This window comes from Ctenocephalides felis, unplaced genomic scaffold, assembly GCF_003426905.1.
Source record: "Ctenocephalides felis isolate EL2017-DRISC unplaced genomic scaffold, ASM342690v1 CF-g0.4_SCAFFOLD_00033, whole genome shotgun sequence".
NCBI classification, from domain to species: domain Eukaryota; kingdom Metazoa; phylum Arthropoda; class Insecta; order Siphonaptera; family Pulicidae; genus Ctenocephalides; species Ctenocephalides felis.
Genome location: NW_020536187.1, coordinates 12168 through 26447, shown reverse-complemented (window position 1 = coordinate 26447; position 14280 = coordinate 12168). Strand labels below are relative to the sequence as shown.

The window sequence follows — 14280 nt, the reverse complement described above, 5'->3', positions numbered from 1 at the left end:
TAAGATCTCGCCGCGCTCCCGCTTACTCCCCTTACTGACCACATGGTGGCGGCTCATGGTTGGTCGCCTGCCTAGACGTCGCTAATACATTCATAAGATCGTCGCAGTTTCCTATTTGTAAAAGTAGTTTTAGATACACTATCCCGTGTATATATATTATATATATATATATATATATATATATATATATATATATTAATATAAATAAATATATATAACAGGGATCTCAGCAAGTGGCAAGTCAGTATCATCCGAATAGCACAAGCACAACATGCAGTGCTCAGGAAAGCTTTTCTTCTTAGCCGTGGTCCTTTGGGCCGCGTGCTTTTGTGTTTCGGCGGACTCAGGCAAACCCGATCCTGAAGTTATAAAACGTGCGTTTACTCGTGATTGTGATACCGGATATAGTCTGAAATGCTTGAAACTGGATGCAGTATCCTTCATCGAAAAAATGGCCGAAACCGAGGAATACAGTTTATTGCCGGGCGTAAGTGTGGTCAAGGATAAGAATTCCAATGAGTCTAAAACTGCAGACATCGTCGCCGGTGAGTTGATTAATATTCACAGCTAAATTCCAATAAATATTTAACTTTTTCATTAAAGACTCTGTGTAAATACGTGTATTGGTACAGAGTGTTTTTGAAGTCTATTTCAATCTATTCTTTGTTTCCTTGCTCTCATACAGCATTTTTGAATAATCTGTTCTTATTTAACTAATCTAAAGAAATAAATTAAAATTTTATTCAATTCATTTGTAATGTAATTAACTCATTGAATTAAATATATGTTTTCGATTTTTGCGGTCTAATAATTAAGCTATTCATTATTTAAAACATTACGTGTCTATATAATTCTTGCTTATATCAATTTGAATGCATAACTTATGAGCTTGTTCTTGTATATCATTTAAAGAAATCAGATAAATTATTTATACTTATCTTCAACACTTAATAAATAATTATCTCTACTTATAGTTAATACAGTCATTTAATTATTTTAATTGAAGGAATCAAATCGATTATAGGTATCATTTTTAAAAATTACTAACTATGAATGGTCCAATTATAAAAAAGACTCTATAACAAAAATGTGAATGTCCAAAAATATTCCTAAACCCGTTTTGTACTTGTCAATTCAATTGACTAGTCTCTTGAAGTCAACAACATAATTTATGCATTGAGATCGTACACGTTGATAAACATTTTTAATTATATTCGAAATTATAAATTAGACAAATAATCCCGAGAGACAAATATTCAACCCAATCGCATCTAAATATTTAACTCATTCAGTTTGCAGTCAGTTTTTTTGAATCGTTGCATAGCTTGCAAAAAATAATGTAATACGACAAATCTTTGCATGGCTTGTTTTACTTTTGCCACTAATTTGTTTTTAACAAAAGCAAGAAATAGTTGAAAATATGACATCTTTCGAGCTAAGAGTGCAAAATTAAGCACAAAGATTGATATACAACACCCATCGATCTAAATCCGGACTTCTAGCCGCATAGACATTTATTACAAATATATTCATGACAAAAGACGATATAACATACATACTAACAATTTAACGTAGAACAACAAATGTAACGGCGGAAATGAAAGTGTAATACAAAGTTAATACACTGCAATATTCCAAATTCGTTTTACAGATCTCGCTCGGAGTTTTCCTAACGACCCGGATAAACGACTAGACGCTTTCTTATTTGAAAAAGTGAATAGTTATGTGTCGAGCCACTCGTTGAGGCTGCGCCTATTGCAGCCTGAGGCAGTCGCGGAGGCGCGCTCTATTGTTACCGGTCGCGGTGGCGGCGGCGGCGGAGGCGGCGGTGGCGGAGGCGGCGACAAGAAGGGAGGAGGAATGGGAGCTATTCTCGCCCTTGGAGCAATGATGAAAGGTTAGTGAGATTAAGATCAAATTTGATAGTAAAAATACATGGTAGATATTTTCAAGTTAGCAAGTGTTTTGATTACAAATTCCAATCTCTGAAAAACAATAATTAAGTAATTAGTATTGTATTGAATGTTCAAATTTCGACAACAGATTTCTGAGTTTGTATATTTATATAATTTTATTGAAGAATAATTTCATTAAATTTGCAACAAATGTTTGAATTTATAATGCTATATAAATATATGTTACTACATTATTATCCAGAAATATTCAATAACCTCACAACAATCATAATACGAACACACGTAAACGGTATTGCTAAGATACTTTCCATGATATCAAAATATAACAAAACATAACGATATTTTAATGTCATTGTGGTTATTCATTCATAGTTTTTTTCTTCACAGTTTTAAAATCAATAAAACCACGTTTTTATGTTTTTTTTACATATGCATTTCTTGAAGCCGCAATCGCAAAAAGAAAGAAGTATAGCACGCGCCTGTTAAATTGCAATAAGATAAATTGATAACATAGTGAAATAGTACGCATGAAATTCAATAACTTTGATTAACCCATTCGCTACGGATATCTTCTCTGAACAATATCTACATAACGTCCTTCGTGTACGGATGTCGTCCGTGGACGACATGTTCTGTTTGCCTTTGCTTCAACATTTATCAGTATGGGTTAAAGTATTGAGAATTATAGTTTTTTATTGTAATGTCTAATTCATTAGAGGCGTTATTTTTAATTTTGCAACGCATTTTGATTGATAATCATAGAAATGTCTTATAATAAATCGTTGTGTCTGCCTGTTCAGTAGTGCGACTGAGTGGCACGCTGTTCCCGTACAGCAGCGACACTCCTGCGGAAAGCGCTCCCGTAGCGAAAACGTTAAAATCATTTGATGAATACTTGAATCAGCATTTATTGTAACAAAAACTAAAGTTTAGTAATATCTGCAAATTAAATAATCAAAAAATATTATAATTTTGACTATTTTTTACAAAATTAGGTGCAGGATAATACACATTATTAAATATGCAAATTAAATAAATATATTGGAAAAATGGATTGTATCTGTTGATGTAACATAGAAAAGCGTATAATATCCAAATGAAATGATAATAAAAAATATAATCTGTAAGTCAATAATTTGCACCAATACTGCAGATTTTCAAAATTTTCTCTTATCAAATTTATGAAATAAGTCTATTCAGATGGAACTGGTTTAGTTATTCATTCATAATTTATTGCTGATTCGAAACGTATTTTTCTGATGTGCGTTCACATGAATGAAAATTGATAAACACAAAAAAATCAATTTACCAATATGCCGCGGCAATCACTATGTAATTATAATGTAAAGCAGAACAGTAACTAAATGTTTGCGAAATATTTCAAACAGCAAAATGCGTATCCTTCAATTTGTAGCTCATCACTTTCCTTCCCTGTGATAGGTACCTTGGTGGCCGTTGGAATGGGCGCGATAGCATTAGTCGCCGGCAAGGCTCTGATGACCGCATTGATGGCTTTACTGCTGTCGGCCGTGATCGGTTTGAAAGCTTTGACCCACCATGAACAGAAGACGACGTATGAAGTAGTCTCGAAGCCAATTTACACCCACAGCCACACGCATTCATCCAGCCACGAAGATCACGGCCACGGCGGCGGTGGCGGCGGAGGTGGTGGCGGCGGTCACGGACACTCCGGCTACGGCAGCTACGGCAGATCGCTCAATTTCGATTTACCCCAACATCTTAAGAACTGATACGCGTAACAGGGCCCTATTCTCAAACTCGGACTGCACATGATACGAAGAAGTATACAATTGACACATAATACATTTTGACACGAATAACTTTGATGTACAACGCCATGGCGCAACGCGCAATGTACAAGAAAATTCTGCTCTTAAGAACGTTAACACACATTCACGACAATTTCCGTTTCATCTTTCAATAATAATTTTGCAAATAACACATTTCTTGCAAGCATATATCACAATTACAAAACAGGTTTGCTTGTATATCACTAAGTAACATGTACATTTCAAGAACTTATTGCTGCCTATTGACTGATCCGAGATTTGTTTCATAACAGACCCAAACCCGATTAATAACCGCTCTTCTGTTTGCTTTTGTACTGAAACAAACCTTTAAATGAACCCCTTTAAAGTCATATCATAATTCGATGAAATTGTTGTCGACTTTTTTGCCTAAGTCAAAAAATTATTACTTAGATTTCATAATATATAACCACTGTATGATGTGATAGTGATATAGCATATATATCTAAAATTTGTTCGTATTATATACAAAAATAATTTACTCTTGACAACATTTCTCATGTGATTGTGACACATTGTATAAAACTGATTGTTGTTGTTATGACTGCTATTACCACTGACGTATTTATTGATTAATTAAGCAGAATATTGTGATGTAGTATCACGTTAAATTATTTTATTTATATATCTTTGAGAAATTATGTATTTATTATAATAAAAATTATTTATATTATTTATAAATGTGTTTAATTCTTGATTTTCAAAACGCCTTACTTAAATATATATAATTACTTTAAAATGATGGAAAAACTATATAAAAAAACAAAATTATTTACTGCAATGTTACCTTTGAAATCAAATAAAATGTCAATCGACCTATGTAAATAAAATTGAATAATAATATAAAATCCCAAAAAATAACTCACAGTGAATCTCAATTACAATTCTCACCGTGAATAAACCTATCATAATAAATATATTTATATATAGTTATGTAAATTAATTTGTCGGATGAGATACTAGAAAACAATACATATAATTATTATTTTAATTAATCTGTATAGATTAAAATCGAGTTCATAGCGAACACGAGAAGTGCTCTTCACATATGCAAAAATAATTAGAGCTACGAAGACAAGATTACAAGATGACATTCTAGATGATTTATGCTAGACTGATAAATTAATTTATTTATAATACATTATATATATATATACGATAGATAAGGTTTGTTTCCTGTGCTTCGATATATGATTTTAGAGAAAAATGAATATCAGAGGACAAACTCAGAAAATTAAATGATTTTTTTTAGTTCTATCTACATAGCACGTACAATTTGTAACATTAGTTGTCATAAAATTCTACAATGATTAAAATTTGGAACATTTTTTAGATACAAAACGGATGCTGAACTCTAACATTTTTGGCAAGAAATAAATACAAAATACGGCTTGTATTTATTATATATTAATTATCATATTAGAAATAGTTGGTACGTCCTGAAAAGTACTTTAATTTCGTTTTTCATATCAATATCAGGCTCTATACATAATATATATATGCATATAATAAATTTAAATAGTACATACCGTGATTTAAGTATTTATGTAGAGTATGGCGAAGCTTAATAGTCCGCGGGTAAAAAAGTCCACCACCGATATCTCAAAACCAGTAAAGTTAAGAATTTTTTAACAAGAATATTTGAAAGTAGAGAGAAAAATATGTATAACCAGACACCTTGATTCACACGACGTTTATTTATTTAATTGTTTTATAAGAAGTATTATTAATTTTAAGTTAGACTGAACAGTTTTTTTATATAAAAGCTTACACCTGGGTGGGGTAAAAGAAACCAACAAACCTTTACCTTGGCAGGGGTGTAAAAAATAAAAAATAGCAAAGTAAAAAGTAAATTGAGTTAAAATAAGCAATTTTACAAAAGCAAAATCATCATATATTGTTATTCCAACTCTGCTAATGAATATTTCTGATAAAATTCCAGATCAAAGTTAATTACAATGTTATCCCTGTAAAAGATGCACCAATGCAATTTATATTTTGCATTGGATGAATAATGTAGCTATCTCAACTTACTTCATTACGTTAAAAAAACAGGTTACCAATTTTTGAAACACAGCAAAAGAAATAGATAGAATGATGAATTAGCTGGGATTTTCACTGAACATAGTCAAATTTGTTTGATATGTGTTATTTGTTATGATATAGTAGTTTTGGTTTTTGCATTATTGCTCAAAATCAAACTGGACCTTTGCACCCTGTCCTACCCTATTGAATTCAAATTAAATTTAATTTGATCGACAATGTTACAGAACTGTAATGTATATAAATTCAAGTTCCAGAATAGCATTATTATTAATTTAAAAATAAAGATTTTGACAGATAGACATGAAGAAATTATGATAAAATGTAATATTTTGTATATTTTTTCGAATGTGTGGTCTGCCTCAGCAGAAATTTGAATAAGCGAAGAAAGTGATATAGAATAGAATTACATTATATCGATTAACATTTCTTGCTGTATATCTACGTCAATATCTTAGAGCAAATTCTAGATCTGTCCTAAAATTTAGGGCAGCTATGAAACTTTCTCAACTAAAGCAGATTAGCGAGCCGCATTTATCTTACATGCCTGCAAGGTACGAAATGTGGGTATGTAGGTGAGTCCCTTTTTAATTTTCATGGTCACATGGCAAGGATATTAATAAAATTCCGCAATAACATTGATATCTTACTGTTTGATGTTATTAAACAAAGTTCTAGCAAATTGCCTCAAGGCACGATGCCATAAACCACTAGTTTTAATTTAAAAAAAGCTAGCAAAGGCTAATAATTTTGTTTTTGTCATCTATGCGTAATGAAAAAATGATAAATCACTCAAATAATCATGTTTGTTGAAGCAATTTTCAATGTTTTTTATATTCTATTTCGATTGATAGTTTAGAACATTATTTCTTTGAAATCTTTATGACAGTCGTTAAGAATCAATAAAAAAACTAATAATACAATTAAATCTATTACATTTTAGAATTTATACATAGAGCTTTTTAACAAATGGATAAAAAACATACTTGGAATAGTATTTTAATGATCATAAGAATTTGAATCAATTAATAACATAAACAATATTTTTATGTGTTCAATCTAATTACATCTGCATAAATAAAAAAGGTGAGTCTGACTGTCAATTGGCCGCACTTTAAACAGGATCGGATTTATAGAAATATTACAAAAACGTTAAATGTCATATCATTACCGACTGAAAAAGCTTGATAATCCGCCGTTAAACCGATTGTCGGTTTGATATAGAAGAGCAATTTACCTATATAATCCACGTGTTTACTTTGTACTATGAAATTTACGTTTTTCATATAAGTTATTGATAAATAAGTAAAAAATGAATACAATTTGCAGTTACATGTTTCTCATACCGGACAAACTTTCAAAAGCAGTTTTCTAGAGATTTCGAATCTGCGGATTACACGCTAACGAGCGTTTATCAAAAGTCGGGCATGCAAATCACTTATGAAACGCCATAATAGAAAATAGTTTGGAATCAACAATTCCTTTTTACACACCCTGATTATATTGTATCATTATAAATTGCATGAGTGCAAACGCATGATCGCATCTCTAATTTCTAGATATGTTTTATAGCGCATATATAATCATAAAGTTAGATTTATGGAGCTAAACGAATTCATTAGAATCAATTTGAAGAATTATTTCATAGAGGCAATAACCATTAAAATACATCGTATTAATGCTAATGACATATTGGTAATATATTTTGAGATTCAGGTCAAAATCAACGATTTAGATGATTCCAAAATAATTTGATTACTATTGATAAGTGTGCTGATTAGTTTTTGACAAAAAAAGGTTTACCCGCTTCGAAAATATGGAGCAAAAAGTGTAGAAAGTGGGAATTCGGTTTTTGCGAGAACGAGTAATCCAGTTAGATTGATTTAAAATGCATTCGAGATTCGTGTTGACAGCCAGACGTACTGGTCAATTTTTGACAAAAACAGGTCCCCCCATTTAGGAGATAGAGAGCAAAGAGAGCTCAAACTTGCAGTTTTCGAGAAAACTGAGCATCCTATTCGAATGATTCAAAAAACATTGTGCTTGTGTTGATAGTGAGAATAAACAATTAGATTTTGGAGAAGGCATTTTTTTTTAATTTTTGTTTTGAAAAAAAAATGATATCGAAAATTATTCTAATTTTTTATTTTAATTCTAGCTAAAATTCTAAACTATTATAATTAACTTATAATAATTATTCATAATAAATGTTATAGGTTAATTTAAATTTCAAAATAGGATATGCTCTAATTTTGTCTTGTACATAAATGTTTCCAAATGCTTGAGTGAATCCCACGTAGGAGTCAAAGCCTATCTTGTTATTTCTACGTATCGAGCTAATTCAAAATAACCTTTATTTGGAACAAAACTTCGATTTGCACTTGTCTCATTCTCAAACATCTGTGATCCAATTTAAAACGAGTATCAATTTGAATAAGATACTTTGCATATCAGAAGATTTGTACAGATTTGTCATCGGCGCACCTTGTTTGAAGAGGCAACTTTTGATCGGATGCATATTTTATAGGATTATTTAGAGTATTTGTAATGGCGATTATTAGATAGTATATTTACATTTATCTAAGGTGAAATGCAATAAGAAACAAATCAGTGCGTATCGTATGCATGTCAGGCAAATACTTTCGAGATGAGCGGCTAAGCGACGCCGGAACTGATACAGTGTACGGCTGGCTATTAGAATGTATGAAAACGGAATTATCTTTTTGCATGCACATTTAAAAAACAAGCATAAATAAATAAATAAATGCACACACACACACACACACACACATATATATATATATATATATATATATATATATATATATATATATATTATACTATGAATACATTACATACCGGATAATAGCCCACTCTCCCCGGTGACACGCGACAGGAATCCGGTGAAAGATTCTCTCTAATTTGCACATTCGCTCGCACTATTTTTGAGATTTCCTGAAATAAGAAAATTCGTATTATTATTCATATAATTTTTGAAATTAATTATGACTAAGAGTTTTAGTTTTTAGTTCTCATTTATCCAAGATGATACATGGTCGTACATATTATACTTTATACTCAAATATGCATATATAGGTAGAGGGTATCCCAGACCCTCGACGTCAAGCCGAAACGGGAAAGTATTGACCTTAACTATTCTGAAAAAAATTAGAACAAAAAATCTCACATTCTTTGGAAATTATGAGCTTTTAAGTCCAACCTAGAGCTTTGATAAAATTATGACCATCATTCGGTTACTGTGGTTAATTTTTACTAAGTTTGTTCATTGAAACTTTGTATCGATAATTGTGAATAACATTTCTAAGACTACAATCAAAAACAATAACACGATGCCCTAAGTTTTCAAAAATTAAGACTTTTTGTTAAACTATACATTTAAAAAATTAAAAATCGTTCGACTTTTAGAGGTCAAAGTTTAAATGAACAAAATTAATAAAAAGTTAACCAAAATAATCGTAAAATGGTGATAAATTCACCAAAGCTCTATTTTGCACTTAGAAGTTTATAATTTTCAAACAACCTAAGGTAATTTCTTTTCAAATTTTTCTCAGGACAGCTAAGGTCAGCTTGACGTCAAGGTCCGAGACACCCTGTATATATTTATACATATACATTTATAAATGGCCTTTACTGTCCTGGGAAAATTTAGTAAAAAATTACCTCACGTTGTTCGGAAATTATGAGCTTTTAAGTGCAACATAAAGCTTTGGTAAATTTATCACAATTTCACGATTATTTTGATTAACTTTTTATTGATTTTGTTCATTTAAACTTTGGAGCCGTAACCGTGAATAACATTTCTAGAACCACAGTAAAAAATGGCACAATTGCCCAAAATTTTGAAAAATTAATACTTTTTGTTAAACTATAAATTTATAATTTTTAAAATCGGGCGACTTTAAGAGACCATCTTTTAAAAAAAGACGTACTAAAGTATGTTGGCTGGTTTTATCAACTTCATACCTTTATTATTGAAAAATTTCGAATAGAAAATTCTTCGAATCCTTTTCTTTATTGTACACAAAACAAAATTTTAAAATTATATTTCAAAAAAAAGAATACTATGTGTGTGAAAACAGTAACTGTTCCAGAACTCAAAAACGATCAGAAAGTGCAATTTCCGTTAGTATTTTTACCAACGCCTAAAACATTTGTTGTTATTATATTATTTCATTATCATCATTAACTTACAACCAATGTTTCAAAATTTGGATTTTCTTTAGCTTCAGAATTTTGAAACTTTTGTACGTTTAATAAATGTATAATTTCTACAGCTTGAAAATTTTGAAAAGTGAATGTCTCGACCATTTTAAATCTGATTTGAAAATATAAGAAATACCACGTAAATAAACAAAATCGTTTTCTTTACTGACAGGTTTATTTAATTCTATATTGTCTATATAAAAAAAAGTTATACGAATGTATGATATCACTGCATACAGATCAAAAGCTTAAATAAAAAAAATATTTTCTGTTTTTGAGGTGTTCAAATAGGTGATTTGATTTTAAAAGATTAAAAAAGATTTAAAAAATTTAAATAAAAAGAATAATAAGTTGGATCTACTGAATCTTATTAATTTGATTTATACTAAATTAAAAATTCACTTGTGAATGATAATATTCATTCATTTCTCAAAGTAACAAAATAAATAAAAATGATAATAGTAAGCTCAATATTATAAGAACTAACAATACAAAAATGAATCAACCAACCAACAAATATAAACTTGAAAAGACACAAGAACTTTTATTTTCTAATTTAACGATTGCTAGTATTACAAATTGTGTTAGATTCATATGCTTATTTTGTTAAGGTAATTGATAATCAATATTTTTGATTTTTTATTATAACATTGCATTTCAAATTACTTCCATTATTATCTATAAAAATTTGTATATAATTTTATTCCAATTATAATAATATTTTTAATAATATTTTTGATTTTTTCAAATTTAATATCATAGATGATTGCCCGTAGATAAGCGGTTAAGAGCGACGGAACCTGAATCAGGGGTCCCGGGTTCGATACCCACTTCGAGCATCCTTTTGTCAGGCAGCAGTGACAACGATTTCCACTTAAAAATATAGATAGCAATATGTTTCGAACTGAAAATAGCCCTTGCCCGGCATTGCTGCACCAATAAAAAGTCAGCCCTATTAGATTAATTCTAATAACAAAATCATCAAATATGGATGGTTTAACCATTGGGTTACCATCTAAAAATACGAAGTAAGGAGAAGTTTCAGCCCAATAAAAAAAATATCATAGATTGGAAGCAAAGATATAATTTAAAATACATGATTCTTGACTTTAAGTGGGAGATGGTATAGCAGTTCTTGTATATAAAACCAGCAGAACGATTTAAAATGCACGCAGAATATCTCGAGCGTGCACGCGTTTTTCATAAATCTTAATCTCATTCATATCATTACTTTAGTTAACCACCAAAGTATACAAATCAGTATCTAGAATCCTTACATATAATTTTTAAAATAGAACCTTATTAGAACCTAACTCCAAATACGTATTTGATAATGCTTAGAACGTTATTTGGAAGAAAAACCTATATATCATTCATTTGGCATAAAATCAACTCTTAATATAAGTATTTTTTTTGGTATTTGCAGAATATTATTTAAATACTTAGAATCATTAGGATTACAATATTTAAACTATAGTACGCTGATAATCATTTTAGCTCTATTTATTTATCTAACTTTATTAAAATATTTTATTTCATAACTTTGCATTACATATTCTACTCATCCGCTTAACTTACTTATTAAAATTTTCCAATATGTACAAATAACAGTCTTAATACTATGAGTATATTAATTAATATTCAAGGATAGGATAGAAGGATATTATAATTTAGAACCTATTGCAGAGTAATCAATTTTTTACAAATTTACTAAACATTCCGGTTATTTTCGACAGATAGTTTAACGGAAAAAATACACGCTTGATATATGCACTGGCATCTCCTAAGAGGACATTTCATATCAAATTTTAATAAATTTATATAATTAAATCACTTTTTGTAGGCCTATATAATTTTAGGGTATTCGTTGACTTCGAACAGTGTCACTAGACAAAGCTTCATTTCGAACTTTCTTAAATTTTTCAAAAATATCTTTCAAACGATTTTTAAATTTTTAAAATCGGTTTTTAATTTTTCGAAAAACGTGGACTAAAAATTATGCATTTAATAATTATAAAAAAACGTCTGGGAAGATAGTTACGAAAAACTAGTAAGCGCGAGCCCTTATCGAATTTCATTAATGGCTTTTAAATTTATAAAATCGATGCAGCAATTTTTGAGAAAACCTTTTGAGAAGATCAAATTTTATCTCACATACATATAGATACATTTTTTTCAAAGTTTAGGTTCAAACAATCCAGAACTGACTTTAAACATCGAGAGAATGTGAAATTAGCATATCGGATTTTCAGATAAAAACATAAATTCTCTTTGAAAATAAAAAGCGTATGTGGATGTATGTATGTGTTTGTAATTTTCTATTACAAATTTATTTCAGAGGTTTAATATAAACTAAGATATAGGATCTAAGTTCTAGAAAGATGTGGGTTTATATAGCCTCTTTTTACAAAAATTCACTGATTATAAAATCAAATGATACCATCAAATTTTACCGTTTACGACACATATTGTGTTATCTACTGATTCCGTATAAATTAGATGAGACGGTGTTCGTTATAGCAATCAAATGTGAATTTATGTAAAATAAATTCAACTATATCTAGACAGACCATTATATACGATTTGCATATTTTAAATAATATCGGATTATGAGAAAATGAAAGTAATTTCAAAAGTTAATTATAATTGTAATTTTGATTGTTTTTATATTGAATACAAATTTGTTAAACCAAGTGAATTAAGGCTAAAGAATTAGAATTAGGATTTGTAGCCAACTAGCAATTAGTTGCTTATAAATGTTTATTTCCAATGAAAGTATGAAGTAATTTTGTCCATTTTATTTTTGGCATCTCATGCCAGGCAAACTACATAATATTCGGCAAATTGCAATAACCTTATGTATAATATGTTATATTTATAGTTATTTGTGTGATAAAATTTTTAAATCACCACAACGAATGTGTCGATTTGTTATCCTAATACATTATATATAAATCAAATATCAGAGTTATTGAAATAATGTATAAAACCCAAAATTGTTTAATTATTATTCTATAGTCTTTCACTCTGAAAATTGAGTAAAACTTATACTAGAAGTAATTTTTTTTTGTTACAATTTATTTTTGTTAATCAAGACTTTAATGTCTTATTTACAAAATTGATATAAGCAAAAAAAAAATATACAAAAATACAAAAAAATGCAATAAAATAAAAATAAAATAAAAACAGTAATACGAAAAAAATTATAACATACTAGAAGTAATGAAATCTAAAGTAAAAGTAAAAGAGGATAGAGGACTTCGCCTTGTTCAAGATATAGAGTATTATAGAAGCATTGATGATCAGCTTGGTATACATTATCATAATTTCTTACAACATTCATAAGATTAACAATAATATTAGATATTTTAACAATACAAAGCTTATTCAACTAATTAAAAATAATATTCAAATTAAAATACCAATAGTGTGAGCTAGAATTGTAATTATGTCTAATTGGATGAAACTAGACTGCGCTAAAAAGTTTAAGTACATACAGCAGAGCCTCGATTAACCGGACTAATTATTGTCAATAGGCAATCAGATAGATAATCGAAAATCCGGATAATCGAATGTATGGAAAATAATGTTGTGTATTTATTAAAAATAACAAATACATACATAGATATCAACGAAAATAAGATTTATCAAAAAAATAAAACTTCTTATGTATGTACATATGTATTTTCTTAGACATTTATTTTTATTACATTACATACATATACTAAACTGCAGGATTAATCATGCAAAAAATCAAATTGTAGGTATGTACATATAAATAAATTGGTCGTGGTTGGGAGTCCAGATAATCGAGAATCTGTATAAATTTTTATCCTGTTCGGATAAACGAGGTTCTACTGTATAAGTATAATATTGGATTGTTTCTGTCATAATAGCTTCTTGAAGATATTTTATACAAAATATTATAAGTAGTAGGAAAAATGCGGACAAAATGACAGATATGGACAAAATGACACCATGGTCTCATTTAAAAATTGGCTAGTTTTAGTAACGTTTCCGCGACTGTATAACGTTAAAAAAGCAATATTTCCAATCCTGTCAGATGTTGAGCGTCATTGTCAACAGTCTTATTGCAGTAATCAATTCAAATATGTATCGCGCCTTGAAATGTTTATTTTGAGGGCCGTTTTATCGTATTTTCAGGAAAATTATTTATTGTAATTTGTAATTATTTCCATTAAATCTAACTTACAATAGTACTAGTAATTTCAATCAGGTTTATGGCAATTATCAGATGTTTGATAAGA

General features: G+C 29.3%; 1 protein-coding gene across 1 annotated transcript; it reads left to right on the top strand.

Moving 5' to 3' along the window:
• The first annotated feature begins 271 nt into the window (after positions 1-271).
• On the top strand, positions 272-3667 carry LOC113363552. Its single transcript, XM_026606078.1, has 3 exons — positions 272-545; positions 1652-1897; positions 3357-3667. Exons 1-3 carry the CDS (start codon positions 272-274, stop codon positions 3665-3667), a joined length of 831 nt encoding a protein of 276 aa, XP_026461863.1.
• Positions 3668-14280: the final 10613 nt, after the last annotated feature.